At 33.4% G+C, this 20,504-nt stretch overlaps 1 protein-coding gene and 1 pseudogene across 1 annotated transcript in view; both read left to right on the top strand.

The window, feature by feature from the left end:
* The window catches only part of LOC111366714, a 34,048-nt pseudogene extending 31,028 nt beyond the window's left edge, over positions 1-3,020 (top strand).
* Positions 3,021-14,045: 11,025 nt separating this feature from the next.
* The window catches only part of LOC111373783, a 15,198-nt gene continuing 8,739 nt past the window's right edge, over positions 14,046-20,504 (top strand). Inside the window, exons 1-12 of the mRNA XM_022996348.1 lie at positions 14,046-14,066; positions 14,654-14,668; positions 15,085-15,134; positions 15,272-15,325; positions 15,675-15,727; positions 16,270-16,317; positions 17,110-17,309; positions 17,504-17,780; positions 18,257-18,367; positions 19,200-19,268; positions 20,046-20,195; positions 20,302-20,383. Of these exons, the coding sequence (XP_022852116.1) occupies positions 14,046-14,066; positions 14,654-14,668; positions 15,085-15,134; positions 15,272-15,325; positions 15,675-15,727; positions 16,270-16,317; positions 17,110-17,309; positions 17,504-17,780; positions 18,257-18,367; positions 19,200-19,268; positions 20,046-20,195; positions 20,302-20,383 (1,130 nt within the window). The remainder of the gene's footprint in view (positions 14,067-14,653; positions 14,669-15,084; positions 15,135-15,271; positions 15,326-15,674; positions 15,728-16,269; positions 16,318-17,109; positions 17,310-17,503; positions 17,781-18,256; positions 18,368-19,199; positions 19,269-20,045; positions 20,196-20,301; positions 20,384-20,504) is intronic.

Here is a 20,504-nt window from a genome sequence, read left to right as displayed (position 1 = left end):
CATCGCTTACTCAAAGGGGTAATCCATGGGTTCAAAGGGTAACAAACAAGTCATTTGATATGTGGGATGGTTTCAGCATTATTAAAATCTGCAATAACCCTATCCTAAGTAAAATAATGCTGGTTGTTACTGAAATGAGGGTTGAGCATTGAAGCTCTTAATGAAGTTTAGTACTAAAATACAAGTACCTCTAAAAGTAACAAAGGTACTGGAAGAACTTTACCTAAACAAACTTCGAGGTGGTGCCACCTCAATAGAGAGTTGAGTTTCTCTCTTAAAAGTTTGTTGAATAGGATGAGCGCAAGGCCATATTAGCGCTAAGCGAGTTGAGGAACTTGAGAACACGTAATGCTCGTGTGTGTATTCTTACCGGTATTGTCACATGGAACAAATGGTTCAAAGTTTCACGCTACCTTTGATTTCGACTTTACTTTGTTTGAATTACACTATGGTTAGATTCAAATCGAAAGATATCTAATCCTTAGGCATGAGTATTGTTTACTTTGAATATGAGAGTTTATTGATTTTTGAACAAGTGGGGGATTGATGGAAAATATTGTTCACAATCAATAAACGGTGTATAGGATGAAAACGGAATTGAAATCAAAATGAAAACGGACCAAAATGAAAACGGAATTGAAAACTGAACAGGGCCAAAATTTGGCCCATGCGACTGCATGGACAAATATCCATGCGGTCGCACGGTGATGTACCGAGGCCACATGGCCTCGGACTGGATAAACCATGCGGCCGCATAGGTTAAAACCATGCGGTCGCATGGTTGTAAATTAGGGACCGTTGGACAATTTTTTGGTTTGAATTTTGGCGGCTTTTCATTTCATTTTGGCACCATTTCGTGTGGCAATATTTCATGTCTATAAATAAGTGATTAATGGACATTAAAAAATAATTACAAGTATGTGAAAAACATATAAACAAATCCACATGAAAGAATTAAACTTTCTTCCCTCCATATTCATGTTCTTCAAAATTCGGGTGGAAAAATCATTTGTGCTTTTGTGACTTTCTACAACAAGGCTTGATCAATCCTACGAACTATTTGCCATAAAACCTTTTAAGCACCAAATTTGTATACGAGAAGGGGCAAATATCGTTTGAGGACAACGAATCATTTTCGTGTTTGAGCCTTCCATATTGGTTTGTTTTCCTTGTTAATTTCCATCTTCTTGAATTTCTATTTCTTAATTTTCATCTCCATTTTTCCCGATGGCATAAATTTCCAACACCCGATTCAGATGAAGAGTTTTATTTGCACCCCTCAACCGTTAGACGAAATGATCGATCTGCTCAAAGTGTGGTAAGTGGAATAGTCTTTTGCAGTTCAGTCATTGAGTTATTTATAAGTTCGACAGCTAGTTATATATCAATAAACTGTAACTGGTAAGAAAAAATATGGTATAGACATTAAAATAAGATTTGTTATGGAAAACATTAAAAGTGTCATACAGCACTCCTCTATGGTGCCACTTTGTATGGTTAATTCTCAGTCAGAGACAACGATGACTTGGATATCCTATTTGCGAAATAGCCATTGATTTGTCTATGTTACTTCAAATGTTAAGTCATTAGTGAAAAATAGCTCTATTTGAAACTATGAAGTGAAACCTACATGAAGTCTAGATTTTCATGACAAGGGAAAGATCATAGATGCTCTCGAAGCTGTTGGACTAAATTTAGTTCGCAAGGATTTGCGAAATAAAATATATTTGTACAGGGACTGAGAAAGGCTGGAAAATGTGTTTACTGGCTTTACAGTTTAATAACAGCCGACATAGCTATTCCATGTATTCTTATGTCCGTACCATGAACAAAACATCTAGAGTTATCATCACCACATGTTAGATTCGTTTGAACAGAGTAGAATGCTAATGGTCAAGCCCGAGCTGGAATTCATAAAATTGAGTAATGTGGCACAGCGTATAGTTCTTGCAGGAAATAAGTAGCTAGAATTTGGATTTTGGAACCAAAGTAAACGAAGAGTTACTTTCTAGGAAATAAGCAGCTAGAATTTGGATTTTGGATCCAAAGTAAATGAAGAGTTATTTTCTAGGAAATAAGTAGCTAGAATTTGGATCTTGGAACCAAAGTAAATGAAAAGTTACTTTCTGAAATGAGAACCCTTGACAAAGTACCATTTTTATCTTCTTGTAGTGATTTTTTTTGTGTTGAACTATCAAATCTTATCATTTCACGTGCAAGCTATTAATCCTTACTAATGATAATTTCATTTTGGTCAAATCAGGATGAATGGACTGGTGAGCAGAAACTGCAGTATGCTGATGTTCCAGAGGACATTGAACCAGAAGAAATTTGGCCCATGGGAAATTATGCTGTATCGATTACATGGGCAGATGGATTTTGTTAGGTAAGTTAATCTAACCTGAGTTTCTGCTGGTAAATGATCAATATTTCAAAAAACTAATTGTTAAATGGAAATTTGTGCTAGGAGATTCTAGCTACTTGGAAATATTTTGGCACATTATTGTGCATAGTTTTCTGTTTAACAATATGAAATATCAGAAATTTGGTTATTGCAAATAAATTGCGGCTACAAGCAAAATAATCTCTATGGTAACTTAAAACTCGGAGCAAACTTCAGTATTCAGCTTTGTGCTGATGATATTTCCATACGTTGTTTTTATTGCAGATTGCTCCTTATGATCAGCTGCAAACAATGGAACGCTTAGTTGATGTTCCGCAATTGATCTGAATGGAAAATTGGCTGTTCTGAGGTTATAGCATAGATGCCGAAAGGATAACACGATCATTTTGTACATTTGTGGTCTGTTGTATTCACAAGCGAAGATGGAGTATATATTTACAATGAATGTAGGATTCTATAGATTCCCTGGTTGCTTCAATTCAACATTCCAAGTAGTTAACAATACTCTAAAGATATGTTTCTCTTTGTATAGAACTTGGTATGATTAGTGTTGACAATACTCTCATCGACCACTCTAAAGTGTCAATGGCAAAGCAAAGTTAGTGTGCAAAACGTAGACATCCTTCTGAAGTCCCAATAGACTTCTTGTTAACTCCTTTTCTCAAGCTCTTGTGCAAACAGAGACATAATTTAATAGCATTTGGTTTGTTATTCTAATTTTATTTTATTCTTTCAAATAAAAAATTGAAAAATACATTTGGTTTGAAATTTTGAGAGATTGTTTTATAACATTATATATATTTTTTCATGTTGATAAATCTTGTAATACTTTTTTCCGCTACAAAGTAAAACAAAAACAGATAAATTGAATTGGCAAAATGATGAGTTTGAATTTATTTTCTTTCTACAGAGAAGAAGCTAACAGAGAAGTAGAGAAGGAGGAAGAGAGTAATGGAACTGTTAAACTTGCCTCTTTAATGACGACAATTACAACTATATATAGTAGTCTTAGAATAACAAATCATGCTGATAATGAGGAAACGGCTTATCCTACTGAAACTAAAATAAAGCAATGCATGGCTTATTAATTGGAACTGACAAACAGAATAAATTAGACTAAGTCCACCCCACGTGTCCACTTCACATGATAACAACAAATAAAATATTGAAATCAGTTGCATGGCTTGGTTGCATGGCTGAGCTTTGTAAATTCTAAACACGTATCACAAAATGTAGAAACAAAAAATTAATGACGTGAACTGATAATTTTTATCCATGTTCATTTAATATATATTTTAAGAGTTTTAATAAAAATCTTGAACTGTTTTTATTTTTTAAAAATTTTAAGATTTTTTTGAATTATGTTTTTTAGAGTTTTTTTTTTTTTATTTTAGATTTTATTTCGATTGTTGTTTGAATTTTAGAATTTATTTGTCAAAAATTTTAGTTTTTTTAGAATTTTATTTTTCTAGACTTTTTAATTTTTAAAATTTTTTTTAAATAAATTTTTTTTTAACTCTTATTTCTTCCACTGAAAACACTCAAAAGTTAAGAATACATTTTGAGTTTTATATTATGACCCCATTTTGTACCCATTTTTGTAAGAATGAAAAATATAGCTGTTAAGAGATCTACGCAGGAGATAGAAAGTCAAATATGCCGACTTAATGTAATGGATAACAGTCATTTTTTCATTTTTGTTGCCAAAGATTGGGAATCAAACGGAGGCTATAAATTTAATCTTGTATTTGAAAATGCATTTTTAGAAATTTAACACAATATGCGTTTTGAAAAATTGAAAACAACAAATCAAATGGCTCCCAAAATATTGAAGTATTATATAAATAATCATAGAAAGGGAGTAATGAAATTTAAAATTCATTAAAAGATATTCAATATAAATTACAAATAGTTTTCTCGTCTTAGAGCATATTCAAAGTATTCTATTTTTAAAGAGTGTATTCTACAATTTAAAGAACATCTATAATTTAAAGAGTAAAATTTTTTAAATACTATAACAGTCTCTTTATATTTAACACTTATTTTTATTACTCTTAAAAAATATTTATTATTTTTCATACTTTTATTTTTACTAACTTCCATCCGAATTATTATATTATTTTTCACAATTGAAATACTTTGAATGCATTTAACAATAGAGAATCCCACTTTTTAAATTAAAAATGTTAATTTAAAAAGTCTCTTTCATTCAAATTTTGAGGGTTGCTCTTTAAAATTGAGAAAATTTTAAATTTAAAGAGTTTTTTGAAGATGTTGAAAGCTAAATTCATTCTTTATTTTTATTTTTTATTTAAAAAATAGGTTATTATTTCATTTGAGCCCCATTTTTAACAAATAATGAATATTATAATAGTGATTTTTTAAGATTGTGTGATTAAAAAATAGAAAGAAAGTTTGGAGTTTATATTTATATTATGTTATTGAAAGGTGTGATTGAAAATGAGATTTAGAAAAAAGTATTTTGCGATAATGGGGCTCAAATGGGAGCTATATTGAAAATGTAAAATGAAGAATAAAAAATAAGAAAATTGTTGAATATACCTTTAATGTCTCTGTGATAAAATTTATTGGGTTGAAAAAATTTTAATAAATTTTTATGCACTGAAGTTTAAATTTAGCTCCTGTTTGACGAACATTCTTTCAATTTTTTTTCATATTCATTTTTAATCCAACATTCTCACAATAAATATTTTTCACATAAATTCAAATTTTTTTTTAAAATTTTTTAATCATACATTTTTCAAAAATTCTCTATTTAGCCCTTGTTTGAGTCCCATTCTTTTTTATAAAAATGAATTTTTGAATAGTGTATTGATGAGAAATGTGTGGTTAAAAAATAAGGAAAAAGTTTTGGATTTGTGGATAATATTTATTTTATTGAAGAAAGTGTGATTGAAATGATGTCAAAATACTGTTTTGAAATGTTATTTTTTTTAAAAATTCTTTTAAGTGTAGAGCTCAAACAGACCGTGTTGTTTTGGGGCCATTTTCTATTTTCGATTTTTTAAAACGGTGAAAACGTGTTTTCTTTCTCATTTTCAAAAGCAAAATTTCGAAAACGAAAAAAATTTGTGAAGAAAACACGAAAAGATATTTCCGTCGTTTTGGGCGTTTTGGGTACAAACTCCAAATAAATTGAAAACACTTAAAACGGTTTCATTTGTCCAAAATTCTTCCTCTCTCTTAAGCTAGCAATCCATCTTCTCCTTCCATTGATAACAACCACCACCCGCCACGTAAGCACCACCGGCACCTCCTTACCTCCCTCTACAACCTCCGACCGTCTTCTTCCCACTAGACTACTGAAAACAGCACCAATTCTCATCCAAAACCGCGAGCGCCGTCACGATTTTTCCCAGTTACTTCCACATCCGGCCACCCTCTCGATCGTGGAGTACCACCAAAAATTCCTTTCAACCAGGCGCATCTAGTTCTACCATGGGTCACCCTTAATTTCGTCCGGAATCGGCTCAGTTTGCTGGAGCACTCCGTAAGATTTGTGAAAAATTGTCTTTTAATTTCACCTTTGTTTTTTCTAGATTGAGTTTGCAAGTGTCTTATGTTGTATTTAAAAATTTCTTAATGAGCTTTGCTTTCGGAATGGCAGCTCCCCAAATGGCAGAGGACTTTAGGAAAATGATTTGGATCATTATACAGATGAAGCTCTTCTTCGACAGAAATTGGTAAAGATGCTTTACTGAGCCCCCATCTGCATTTTTTATTGAAGTAATAATTGTTAAAGAACTTGGTGTAAGACATCATTCATATTAGAAGGGCTATTGAAGATCCATGATGACGTGTGGGAGTTAGATTATAGAAGACTGGAATTGGCTTGGTAGCCATTCTGTTGAAAGGCTTGCTATTAAGTTTGTTAGAATATTTGGAAGCAATTTTTTGGGCTGTGTGGTGCGAAGGACAAGACTTGGAAGCGAATAAATCATGACAAAAGAGTGAAATGAACTGGGAAGGCAACAATATTAGCACTTCAGAAATCTGTTTATCACCTCAGTTTACTGCACATGTCTTTATAAATTGACAAGCTTGCAAGAAATATAATTCAAACTCTTGCTTCAGTTGCGAGGAGTACCAACAAGCTCAGGTTGCCCAAAAAATTCTCTAGCTCTGTGAATTATTGTTCTAAAGTTTATGCAGTTAATTATTTTGTAGCTTGTCTTATGCTTTGTTTAAAGAACATGACTCCTTAATCAAATGATGCCTTCTCCTCTGGGGCTGCGTTATGAGGAAAGCTAATTTTAAATTTTGGAGGATTGAAAGTAAATATGAGTAAATGTTGGGATCTATCTTGGATTGTCTAGTAAAAGCTCTATACAAGTGGGACAGGGTAATGACCAGTTTTTGGATATGATACATGGGAGGATATAAGAAACATGGATTTATCTAATATTTGACAGCAATGTGGATAGATTAAGCTTTGTAGTTGTCAATTGAAGCCTTTATTATGGGGAACTTATTCATTGCAGATGGCATTTATCTAATATGTTAATTGTTGTGCATTCTTGAAATAAGATTAGTCAATATTACTTTTCTCTCATTTACTAGGAACGTAAGTATCATTTCTGTAATGAAGGTAGCGTAATAATACTTGAGTTTCCTTTCATAAAAAGGATAGTGAAGGCGGAGGTGGCAACCAAGCAGTTAGATAAGGCTGTTGAGGTTGGTATTGCCAATGTGTTCGCTTACAATAATATGATATCCTGGTTTTGTAAACTGGGTAGAGTGGATGAAGCTTGTAGTATATATGATAAGATATATAACAAAATTGATAAATAGAAACAATGTTGCGAACATATGTGATAGGTAACACTCTATATTCTAGCCCACAACAAGCCCTTTGGGCAACAACATAGGGCCTGATTTTCGCTATTACCAAACCTCCATATGAGATCATATAATCAGTAGTGTCAAATTTTCTGATGCAGAGAATCCTCAAAGAGGCAACTGCAGAGCATACTTTTGATACTACTTAGATCTTGTTCTTACTTATTCATTCTGGAATTTTCACAGTTGTCAAGACTATGGAAGAACAAAGAAAGGATTTTAGAAGAACATTATTAAGAGGAACAAATTTTTTATTAAGAAGAGTTGAGCTCGAGATGATCCTCAATGAAAGATAAGAGCTCCTTATATAGAGGAGGAGCCTCATCATACAACCGACACAAAACTAATAATACTACCAATGACTCATCACTTTTAGTACAATACTTATTACATAAGGACATGACTCACAACTTAAAAGGACATGACTCATCACTTTACTAGTATGACTCACTACTTTTAGTACAATAATTTCACCCATCTTTTAAAAAGTAAAGAATCTACTTTTTAAAAGGGATTTTATTGCAAACGACAAAATGATTATTTAACACGAGCTGCTGAGTCATCAAGGTGTTCCAAGATTTGCTTCTCGTCCAGGCTCATTTGAATCATCTGAATTAGAGGGGAGTCCATGTTGCTTTCACCAAGGCCAAGTTGTAATATCAAATTTTTCTTCCAATTTTTCAAGATTGTCTGGGTCTGTTGGATCAAAATCATACGACTGCGTTCCATAATCATATGGATCTTGAGAGTTCTGGAAAACACTTTCATTATAATTTATTTCTGTGTCCAAATATCTTGAGTTTTGTTTGTCTGGATTGTTTGATCCTGGTTTGTCCACATCGATTTTATCAATTTTCATTTTTTCTTGAAATTTATTCCAGAGATTGTTACACAGTTGTTGTCCTTCTGGTGTGGTTTCTAGATATTTAGATGTTTCTCTAAGGCATTGATGTGGCCTTCCCAAGTAAAGCTGGTTCCAATGGGTTTTGTCACTTTCCCAAGTAGCAGATGGATAGTGTTCAAATACTTGTCCAAAAATTTGGCACTGTCTATTAATCCGAGAATGTTGTGCAGATTCTCACACAGATTTTCTCACCAAATGCACTCACCCTATATGGAAAAATCCAGATTTTTTCATAGCCCTACCTTTCAAAAGAAATGAAGACTTTAACCCTACTAAAGCCAGCCATATTGGAATGAGCCCTGAACACCTCCAGTTAGCAACCAAAGAGTTAAGCCATTGCAAGATGAAGGTCTCATTGAACCTACTACTTCTCAGTGGGCATGCCAAGCATTTTATGTCAACAAAAGAAGTGAACAACTTCGTGGGAAAATGAGACTTGTGATTGATTATAAACCATTGAATCACTTCCTTGCTGATGACAAGTTCCCTCTTCCAAACAAAAGAACTTTATTTGCCAGTCTGTCCAAGGCGCAGATATTTTCAAAGTTTGATCTAAAAGCGGGATTTTGGCAATTGGGAATTAAGAAAGATGAAAGGCATAAGACAGGTTTCTGTATCCCAAACTACCACTATCAGTGGACGGTTATGCCATTCGGTCTTAAGACGGCCTCTTCATTGTTCCAAAAGGCTATCACAAGAATTTATCATCCAATATTAGAGTCAGCATTAATCTATATTGATGATATTCTCTTGTTTTCAAAAGATGTCGATTTTCATTCTCAACTGTTGTCTCAATTCGCTGATCTGACAAAACAATTTGGAGTAATGCTTTCTCAGAAAAAGATGGTTATTGGAGTTTCTGAAATTGATTTCTTGGGCATGCATATTAAAGATGGTCAATATTCGTTACAACCACATGTTGGTCAGGAATTGTTAAAGTTTGCAGACACAGATCTTCTAGACGAGAAGTTCAACAGTTCCTTGGGATTGTAAATTACATGGCCGACTTTGTTGATCATTTAACTCCTATTATCAGACCATTGCAGAACATGCTGAAAAAAGATGCACTACCATGGCCTTCAAAACAAACAGAAGCAGTCCGAAAAATCAAACAAAAGGTGCAAGAACTTCCAGCTCTATTTATCCCTATTAACGGGAAAATGATCTTACAAACTGATGCAAGTGATCTATATTGGGCAGCAGTTCTATTGGAGGAGAAAAATGGAAAAAGAAACATTTGTGGATACAAAAGTGGAGCATTCTCAGAAGCAGAAAACCATTATCATTCCACTTTCAAAGAAATCTTGGCGGTAAAACGTGGTATTGAGAAATTTTAACTTCATCTCATTGGACACAAATTTCTTATTGAAATGGACATGTTAGCATTCCCTAAAATGCTTTCATTCAAACAAAAACAAATTCCAAATTCTCAACTACTCAGATGGGCAGAATGGTTTTCAAACTTTGACTTCGATGTCAAACATATAAAGGGAAAAACCAACCTCCTTCCAGACCTACTCACCAGACCAAAAGCTTTTTACTCCCAACCTATCTTTGTAATCTGTATGATGAACCTTCCCTTTCATTTGCTTTCTCAAAATGAATAAATTCCCCCAGAACTTAATACTCTTATCAGAGACAAAACCCTCAATTCTCGAGCCAAAGAGTTCATGTTAAAATACTAGTCCATTGTTATCAGGCAAACAGGAATTGAAACTCTTGGTGGTTTTGGATTTCATCCAAATTATCCATTTTTTAATTTGTTCCATATAATCCCACACCAAGCAGTTTCAAAATTTTCAAAGGAATTACCTTGTTTTTTGTGGTACTTATTGGAACTTTTCCAAATTGGAGTTTCTTTTAATGTTTGTTAATCTCTTGAATGGTTCAAAGAAATCACTTTTCTAAGTTTTAACAAAAATGATCCATTTCAAGAAGCACATTTTGAGGCAAAGAAATTCTTTGAATGATTTTTAAAGATTTGAGAACTTCCCAAAACAATGTTTTTGTAATTTTGATTTTCCAACGGCAAGGATATTTTACAGAAACAGGTTCTTATGAACACTTCTCTTATATCAAGGAGTATGCAGTCCAACCTTTCAATTTCCATTAAGATTGGGAAAGGTATCCAAAGGAGTTTCAAGAATTTCAAAGAAAAATGGCTGAAATCAACCAGACAATTCCTCCATAAATTTGGCCAGACATAGAAGATGATGCTCCATGGGAGATTCTACCTCTAGACTATGCAGCAAAGATTTAGCAAGACGTTCAGAAACACAGAGAAGGACAGTGCCAAATTTTTGGACAAGTATTTGGACACTATCCATCTGCTACTTGGGAAAGTGACAAAATCCATTGGAACCAGTTTTACTTGGGAAGGCCACATCAATGCCTTAGAGAAAAACCTGAATATCCAGAAACCACACCAGAAGGACAACAACTGCGTAACAATCTCTGGAATGAATTTCAAGAAAAAATAAAAATTAATAAAATGGACGTGGACAAACCAGGATCAAACAATCCAGACAAACAAAACTCAAGATATTTGGACACGGAAATAAATTATAATGACAGTGTTTTCCAGGACTCTCAAGATCCATATGATTATGGAACGCAGTCGTATGATTTTGATCCAACAGACCCAGACAATCTTGAAAAATTGGAAGAAAAATTTGATACTACAACTTGGCCTTGGTGAAAGCAACATGGACTCCCCTCTGATTCAAATGAGCCTGGACGAGAAGCAAATCTTGGAACACCTTGATGACTCAGCAGCTCGTGTGAAATAATCATTTTGTCGTTTGCAATAAAATCCCTTTTAAAAAGTAGTTGTACTAAAAGTAGTGAGTCATATTAGTAAAGTGATGAGTCATGTCCTTTTAAGTTGTGAGTCATGTCCTTATATAATAAGTATTGTACTAAAAATGATGAGTCATTGATAGTATTATTAGTTTTGTGTCGGTTGTATGATGATGCTCCTCCTCTATATAAGGAGCTCTTATCTTTCATTGAGGATCATCTCGAGCTCAACTCTTCTTAATAAAAAGTTTGTTCCTCTTAATAATGTTCTTCTAAAATTCTTTCTTTGTTCTTCTATAGTCTTGACAACTGTGAAAATTTCAGAATGAATAAGTAAGAACAAGATCTAAGTAGTATCAAAAGTATGCTCTGCAGTTGCTTCTTTGAGGATCCTCTGCATCAGAAAATTTTGCACTACTGATTATATGATCCCATATGGAGGTTTGGTAATACCGAAAGTCAGGCCCTATGTTGTTGCCCCCAAGGGCTTGTTGTGGGCTAGAATACAGATTGTTACCTATCACATATATTGGATTTTGGTCATAAATGCATGTGATTCGAGCTCCATTCCAGGGAAATGCATAGGTGTTCGTCAGCGTAAGTGGGGCAAATGGGTTGCAGAAATTCGTGATCCATATAAAGGAAGATGGATTTGGTTGGGTACTTGTGATGCCGCTGAAGAAGCATCTAGAGCATATGAAATGAAAAGACTAGAACTTGAGTCTTTGGCTAAGGCTAATAGCATGGAGTCCTTAGAGAAAAGTTCAGATTGTAATGACAGAAATAATGGTACCATGATTGTTTCCAATCTGGTTTGTGAGTGTATACAAAATCATGGTAATCAGAAGATCCATAACGTTAATGCCTCTGAGCAAAACGAGGCTAATTGGGGATTAATAGACGAAGAATCATCGCTGCTGCAATTTGTAGAAGGAATGGACTTAGATTCGGAACTTGAATCGCTACCATTGGAAGGTGATTCCGGGATACCAATTGATGATGACTTTCTCAATGGTTTTCAAGATCTTCTGATTTGTGGGTTGGAAGATTGTGATCAACCTCCATTGCCTGATTTTGACTTCAATTTCGACTGTGGTTGGGTGGATGAAGTACTGACTCACTCAACATAGATTTGCTTGCAATTTTGGCCACTTATCCGTAGTTCTTTTTAATTAAATGAATAGTTGACCTGTAAAAACATGCTTTTAATTTATATGATTTTTACAAAACAATAACATAAGATGGGTGTATTGATTGCACCAAAAAGAAGACGAATTGGATGATCAATAAAGCATTTAACCCCTTCACATTTCTATCTTGTCAGTATAGTTAAAAAGTTTACTCTTGCTCTATAGTTAGTTTTTACTGCTACATAATTCTATGTACAAATCTATCAAAAAACGTTCATATTTTTACAGAATTTGTTGGATAATACTTGATATTGTGAGACATAATTTACACCCATAGTGAGAAGATGTTTGAATAAAGATAAAATGTTGTTCGAGGGATTTGCTTAATTTACTCTGAGATGAGATCATATCTACTTTTTTCATCAAATGAAAGACATTCAAGATTTTCATAAATAGGCAACAATCCTATTTAAACTCAATCTCAATTTGGCTATTATCAAATTCATCTGTTCAAAAACTTGTAACATTTTGTAATTGCTTCGCAATAACTTGATATAAAAATATTGTTTACGAATGAAATTAATAAAAAAAATATAGAGGTGCACTAGCATGGATTTGCTTTATTTGATTCTCTCTCAACCATATATGTATATATTAGTTTAGAATATTACAATAGAAACCACTCATTATTGTATATTTTTCATGGCTTACGTAGTGATGAAAATGAAAAATAATTATAAATGGAATTGGTTTTAAGAACTTCAAACAATTCGTAAGATATGGACGATTCATTAGTTTTAATCATGGAGACGTGCATAATGGTCAAATTGGAACAAAAATTGAAGTTAGATACTAGTTTGAAATTAAAATAAAATCCGGCAGCTAAAATGAAATAATTCTATAAAGTTCAACTAATAATATGTTTAATACTATATTAAAATTAAACTATTGAAATTTATTGAATAATCGGATTTCTTGAATAAAATATTATAAAAAAATTATTCTCAAAATTTCAAACCAAATGTGTTTTTCAATTTTATGTCTTGAGAAACAATTTTTTCAAAGGGTAATTGGCACAAAACGTCCCTACCTTTCAAGTCTATTGTGGAAAACGTCCCTACATTTCATTTTTTGGCATTTTTGCCCTCATTTCAACCTTTCTTTGCGTTGGACGTCCTTCCGTCTATATTTCGTCAGTTTTTCCGTTAATTAAAGGGTAATTGGCACAAAACATCCCTACCTTTCAAGTCTATTGTGGAAAACGTCCTCACCTTTCATTTTTTGACATTTTTGCCCTCATTTCAACCTTTCTTTGTGCTGGACGTCCTTCCGTCCATATTCCGTCATTTTTTCCGTTAATTAAATACAAAAATACCTTTTTCTTTCCATAAACAAGGGTAAAATTGTCCACACCCACTTCACCCATTTTTCCCGCCATCAACTTAGTCCATAAGTAACAGTAGCAGCAACATGAATCTGAAAATACTTTAAATGACTAAGTTAAATAAAGAAAAAATATCGTGAACACATTATATTTCACAATTCCACAACTACTGTTGCTGTCATTTTGTGTCACTGGAAAAATTTAGAAAGACATATTAAATGGGTAGTCAATTTATAATGAGTTAATTTAAAATGAGCCATTCATCTTCTCCATTGAGCCATTCACCACAGCAACAGTAGTTGTGGAATTGTGAAATATAATGTGTAGAACACATTATATGTCTTTCTAAATTTTTAAATTGACTCATTATAAATTGACTCATTATAAATTGACTACCCATTTAATATGTCTTTCTAAATTTTTCCAGTGACACAAAATGACAGCAACAGTAGTTGTGGAATTGTGAAATATAATGTGTTCACGATATTTTTTCTTTATTTAACTTAGTCATTTAAAGTATTTTCAGATTCATGTTGCTGCTACTGTTACTTATGAACTAAGTTGATGGCGGGAAAAATGGGTGAAGTGGGTGTGGACAATTTTACCCTTGTTTATGGAAAGAAAAAGGTATTTTTGTATTTAATTAACGGAAAAACTGACGGAATATGGACGGAAGGACGTCCAGCACAAAGAAAGGTTGAAATGAGGGCAAAAATGCCAAAAAATGAAAGGTAGGGATGTTTTCCACAATAGACTTGAAAGGTAGGGACATTTTGTGCTAATTACCCTTTTTTCAAAATAACAAAGATAACGTATTTTCAGCAATTTCAAAACAGGCATTCAAAATACAAAATTCAAAATGAATTCGAAACTTAAAACTATAAAATTGAAACACGAAGAGAATATCCATTTCGAACAATCGCTGTCAAACATGGACTTTAAAAGGTGTTTCCCTTTGGCATAAATTCTATTGGCGTGTAAGCGACCTTTGGCGTGTAAGCATAAATTCCAAATAAAATGACGTCTCCTCTTTAAATTTTCAAATTCTCTCGAGAAAACTCAACTCCCCTCTGCTTCAAAACTGTACTGTTCCCGACGNTTTTATATCTTATAGGCATGTTTCTTTGATGATCAATTCAGTATTAATTTATTAATCCTTTTATTTTATACAGCTAGTAAGTTTCAAGGTAATTCACTTTTCATGGAAACCGAAAACACATTTATAGGACATGCATCGGAACGTCTATTATTTGATGTTAAAAAATTAAGCATAAAAATAAATTGAAGTTATTAATTGTATATTTTACTTATTTTATTTTTCCGTTTTCATCTGGGTATGTTATCTTCATATTCTAGCTATAACCGGGACTATTTCACTGGAGCAGTCTATGCGAAAAAGTTTCTGAGTACCTATTATGTTGCATTTTTCATTTTTCATTTGCATGCCTATATAAGCTACACATGCAATGTTTGACTTTGGTTATACATGGGAACTACTTTGAGCTTAGTTTATCATGGCTATACTAGTTATTATCATTATTATTTTTTTACCACTTCTACTTTTTATAAATTCAATGTTTGCATTTGACTCATTTCATTAAAGGTACCTGGGTATGCTTCCTTGCGCCGGAATCTTCTTCATCTTGCACCCAGGTACAGCCTTCATGAGCTACTCCTATTATTTTTGTCTATTTTACATGAACTTGATTTTTTTCTTAATTCCATAGGTATTCAGATTATGTCTTGCCTTTCTTCCTCTTTCTACTACACATCACTTTCTTTTTTATCAGATTAGCAAGCCTTCCAGAAGAGGTGAAGAGAGGGTTAGAAGACCCTAATAGTAGGTACATAAATTATCTCTTGATTATTTCTTCCAAAACTATTTTTCACTTCTTGGTCTAACGCACTGCTGCATTCAAGCTATATTACTGATTATGTAACAGTTTTGAATACTTTCTTCCAATTTGTATTGATATTCTTCNCTAACGCACTGCTGCATTCAAGCTATATTACTGATTATGTAACAGTTTTGAATACTTTCTTCCAATTTGTATTGATATTCTTCAAGTATACTTGCTTGAAACTTCTTGGAATGATGTTTAACAATCAGCCCGCCTTGGGGGCGGAAAAGAGAGAGCTCCTAGCTTACTTCTTTCTATTCATATTTGTCTAAATCATGGAGAGAACTTGTAGGTACAACTTTGGATGGAGTCATGGCAAAGAGAAGCTCGAGTCTGGAAAACCAGGTAAAAAGATTGGCGAACATTTAAAATTTTTAAGATATCATTCATTTTTTATCCTGCATATTTATCATGGTGTTTACATGAGATCAAGTAATAGAGATTGCTTCCATAGTGATGGAGATTGCATTACTATCAAGGGATATTCCAATTAAAAAATAAGCACTTACTTTAAATGTAAATTTGATTAAGTAGATAATTGAATTTCTTGTAATAACTAAGAGAAATTCCACCTGGCACCCCAGGCAATTCATTGTCGTAGTGACACCCTCTCTCATTTGAAAAGTTTTAGATATCTCCATTTTCAAGTGTTTTGCATAACATATACCATCATTGATGGTTATTAAGAAAAAAAGGCGTCAAATATTTAAAAAAATTGAAATAATCTCTCTATCGTTTGAAATTATCGCTGAGCGGAGTTTGAAAGATTTATAAAATTTGTTTCCATGGTCACACGCTGAGGTGACGTTATCATACATTGTTCTTCATGCACGTTAAAGATGAAGTTGCTCTTCATATGTGTAAATTATTATTATTGTGTCTCGTAGGACTGGACAAAACTTTTGAACCGGACCGAACCCGACCCAAACTGAATTGAATCGAATGGGTATGTGTATTGAGAACCGATGGGCTTAGTTTGATTTTTGGTTTTAGATCAAGAATCGAAGAACCGAAACTTATTGATTTTTTTAATTTATTTATCTTAAGTAAGCCACATTATTTTTTTAAAAATAAATTTACTAACTAATTAATTTAGTCCAAAACCAAAAATATCATTTTTCTATTTCTAATTTCCAATCCAAGCCCAACTCAATCAAATTGACCTATGTTTTACCCCAATTTGTTAATCTACCATTGTATCATTTTTATTATCCAGAGAAATCGAAGTGAAACTCGGTTGCGCCTTTCTTCATGTGATTTTAACAATCAAATTTATAAAAAAAACTCAGCAAAAAGAGACGCAAAAGATATATAAGATTGAATTACGTTATTTTGTAAGAGATAAGATTAAATATGTCGTTAGTTGAATTAATGTAGCTTTGTAAATATTAAAAAAATTAATTATAATATGGAATCTGAAAATCGAACTGAATGGAATCAAATCCGAACGGTTCCATTAAATTTGACCTTAAGGTTCCACTTACTAAATACCTGAAATTCGTGTCGATTAGGCTTTCTTTAGAATCGAATCAAATCGAATCGGACCATGTCCATTTGTATTGTCTCATGATTACGTGAAGGAAATTGGAAATATGAAAAGTTCTTGCATGTGAATTTGAAATTAAAGATAGTACCCAAGGTATTTTGTAGGTGTTTTATTTGCTAGAACTAATAAAGTCCTATCTATGCTCCTCAAAACTACACTTTGGATATTTTGAAATATGTAGGTATGTTGGGTTGCAAGCCCACAAGACTTCAAAGGATATGTGATGTAGGATTATATAAACACAAACAAATAACCAGTCACATAGGAGGAAAGGAGAGAAGTAGAAACCAGGGAGGAAAGATGAAGAAGGAGAGAAGAGAAGGGGAAGAAGAGGGGCGGTGGAAAAGCCTGTGGCTTTCAACTCATATTCATTTTTCATCAGTTCTGCCCATGCAACAGGCTGCATGCCTATATATAATATACAAACAAAAAGGTCGGGCTTGGGCCAGCCCAAAACACTATACAAGCCCAAAGCAAAATAAAAAGGCCTGGGCCAATACAAAAAACATAATATAAGCCCAAATAAAATACTAACTAAATAGTGCAAAATAGATGTCCTCATCAATATGCATTAGAAACTTGGGGATACATTAGAAAAGGAGTCAATTGGAAATGAAACTGATCAAAAGCTTGTGGGCAGCTTATTTATTTCTCTCACTGGACTAGATATTACTCTTGCAGTAACAGTTAGTCAATTTATGCACTTTACCTGTGAAGAGCATATGGAGCGTGTAATAACAAGATTTTCAGTCACTAGAAAGCTCTCCAATAAAAAATTGTTTTTCGTCAAGAATAATCACTTAAATGTGGAATGTAGCAACATAAACATTCTGGCTCCATCATTGACAGAAGGTTAACTTCTGCTTATAGCACTTTCGAAGTTCAAAAAAGGAACTGAGGGCTATAGTGCTAGGGATTTGTGAGTTAACCAAATCTATTATCAGAAACGAAGATTGATACCACTAATCCTATGAACCTCTATATATACTATCAAAATTGCACTTAATACTTATTGCGGATACTTTCGAACCAGTTCAAAGGGGAATGGGGCAAAAGCGAATGCCAGAAAATGAGATTTCCTTTTTTAGTAATGAAATTTGATTTCCAGTGTCCATGGGATTTTACCAGTTGTAAGTTTGTATAGTTACCTTTTCAGTTAAGTTCTTGTTTTATATATTTAGTGTAATTGATGCTTTGGAAGGGATATTCCTACAGTAATTTGTTGAATTGACCGATAGAGAAGTCCGTGATTCACTTAATGACATATCACTTTAGACGTTCATTAGTTTAAGCTGTGCATTTTTCCCTTATGGAGTTGAATGCATAAGCCATTATTGGTGGTCTTTCTAAAGATTTTCCAGTGTTCTTTTTTGTTAGGTACCCTTCCTACTGTGGACGAAATATATGGCCTCAGGATGCTTTACCAGAACTTGAGTTGGGTATGCACTGATAACCATTTTTTCAGGATGTCTCGATATCCTGTACCAAAGCTCCCATATAAATGGTGCCTCAAGTTTTCTTAGTTCTTTCTCCTTGAAACGTGTACTGATTTATAGGTTACTAGGTTTATGTTTTTGTGTAGATAAACTTTGCTGGTGTATCAGAAAAACTAATGTGCTGTCATTCCCTTAAATTTGGTGCCTCCAGTTTCATTTTTCTTTTGTTTTCTCCTCTGAAATTTTGACTGTTCTTTAGGTGTGTGTTTGGTGTAGATAAAGTTTGGCGGGTTTATCAGAAAACTAATGTGTTTGGTCTAATAAAATTACTAGTTGGCAACGGATTCAGTAAAAACTGTTCTGAAACCAAGTTTCTAGTTAATTGTCTTTGATTATATTTGGGTATCAATTAAAGTATATGATGTCTATGATTCCAACTTTCGACTATATTGAGCTAAATTGTAATTTCTCACTGTTCCAGTCATGCTGCAACTCAACCTGGCTCGTTGGGTTGTGTTGGTTTTAGATGACATCCAATAATTGCTAGATTTATTTGGTCTGTCAGTTCCTTTTAAACCAGTGCTGTTACTCTATCTGTTTGCATATTAATTTTTCGTGAATTTGTAAGGCATCCTCAGCTTAAATTTTGTGCATTAGAGTCATTGGCACCTAAACCAAAGCACTTCTTTTGGCTAGCCATGACACCGATCTTCTTAATTATTATAATTGTTATAGTTTGAGGAAATGTCAGTTGAGTAGGGTTTCTCTTTTACCTCTATAATTTTTTTGGTTTTGGAAATGTGGATACTTAACATTGTTCCTTACATTCTGGTAGCTTTTAAAGCTCTGGGAAAACTGATTCTGGATGTTGGATTGCTGTTGGCGTATCACTGTGATGGTTACGGTAAGTACATGTTTAAGAATTGTCTTTTTTGTTATGTCTTTGAAATGACTTCTCTTATTGTCCAGCAGTTTATGTTATCTGCTTTTATAGGAAATTTTAAGAATCCAATTCCAAGGAGTGCATATTTAATATTCTTAACATACTTCATTAACTTGTTTTCCATGGATTTATTTATACTAAAAACAAACCGAGTGTTTTTTCAAATAGAGGCCGGCTTTAATAATCCTTTTATTCCACTGTATTTGGTCCATTGCTACACATACACAAATATATTATGCAATCAAATCCTTTCTAACAAAATCATCTCACGTGCTTTTGGTCTGTCTCTTCTTCTTCTCTTCTGATCTGTTCTACTGGCACCACAAAGGTTTTTTTTGATTGAGAGCTTCTTTAGCTCTACACTATGCACACCGACTTAGTTGCTCTACGCAAGAGACACACACCAGGTTACGTAAGTTGTTATTCCTTTTATTGTAGATAGGTACTACCCCTACTTGGCACCATATATTCTCATTTATTATGTTAGCCAGTGTGTTCTTATAATCCTTTCATGAAACATCATACCATTTCATAGAAATTATGAAATGTATATGACTTCACTTTTTCTTTTTTTTTTTTGTAAGTACTAAGTTTGTGTATCTCTTGACCACGACCAAATGAAACATAAATGAGAATGTATTCTTGTTAATAAGATCTAATGAACGTATATGATGTCTTAACCTAATGTTGCCTGATTGGCCTTGGGCTTACTACTAACAATTATTTGGACTTATACAGTATCCGAAGGGCTGAAGCACGACGATGAAGGTCTTCAACGAATTCTTCTTCGGTCCCGATGTCATAAAGGTCGCCTGCTTTATTATTTTCCTGCCCTTCAAAGGTACTTTTTCTGTTTACTCTTTTGCTTTTATAATATTTTAAGTTCTTTTCCTTGACTATAATTTTTCTGCAGTTTGTATATCAGTTCATAGCATCAAAATTATTTTATACTTTTTTAGTAACTAAGCATGTTGATGCACAGTGGTGTAAATAGGGTTGGCCTCTCAGGCCCAGGGTGGCCTGACTCATGAAAATCCTGCTCCTTGGCTTGACCCATGGGAACCCAGGCCCTGCTGGTCCGAGGCTCAAACCAACGGGCCTACAATCCCAAAAAGAAGATGAGCAATATGATACAAATGGAAATTGACGAATTCGATGTTCTTTCCTTTTACTAGTAAACTGATCGACATGATAATA

Source organism: Olea europaea, chromosome 2 (genome assembly GCF_002742605.1).
Source record: "Olea europaea var. sylvestris chromosome 2, O_europaea_v1, whole genome shotgun sequence".
In the NCBI taxonomy this organism is placed as follows: domain Eukaryota; kingdom Viridiplantae; phylum Streptophyta; class Magnoliopsida; order Lamiales; family Oleaceae; genus Olea; species Olea europaea.
The sequence above is the reverse complement of the archived record's forward strand: the minus strand, read 5'-3'. Positions and strand labels throughout refer to the sequence as shown.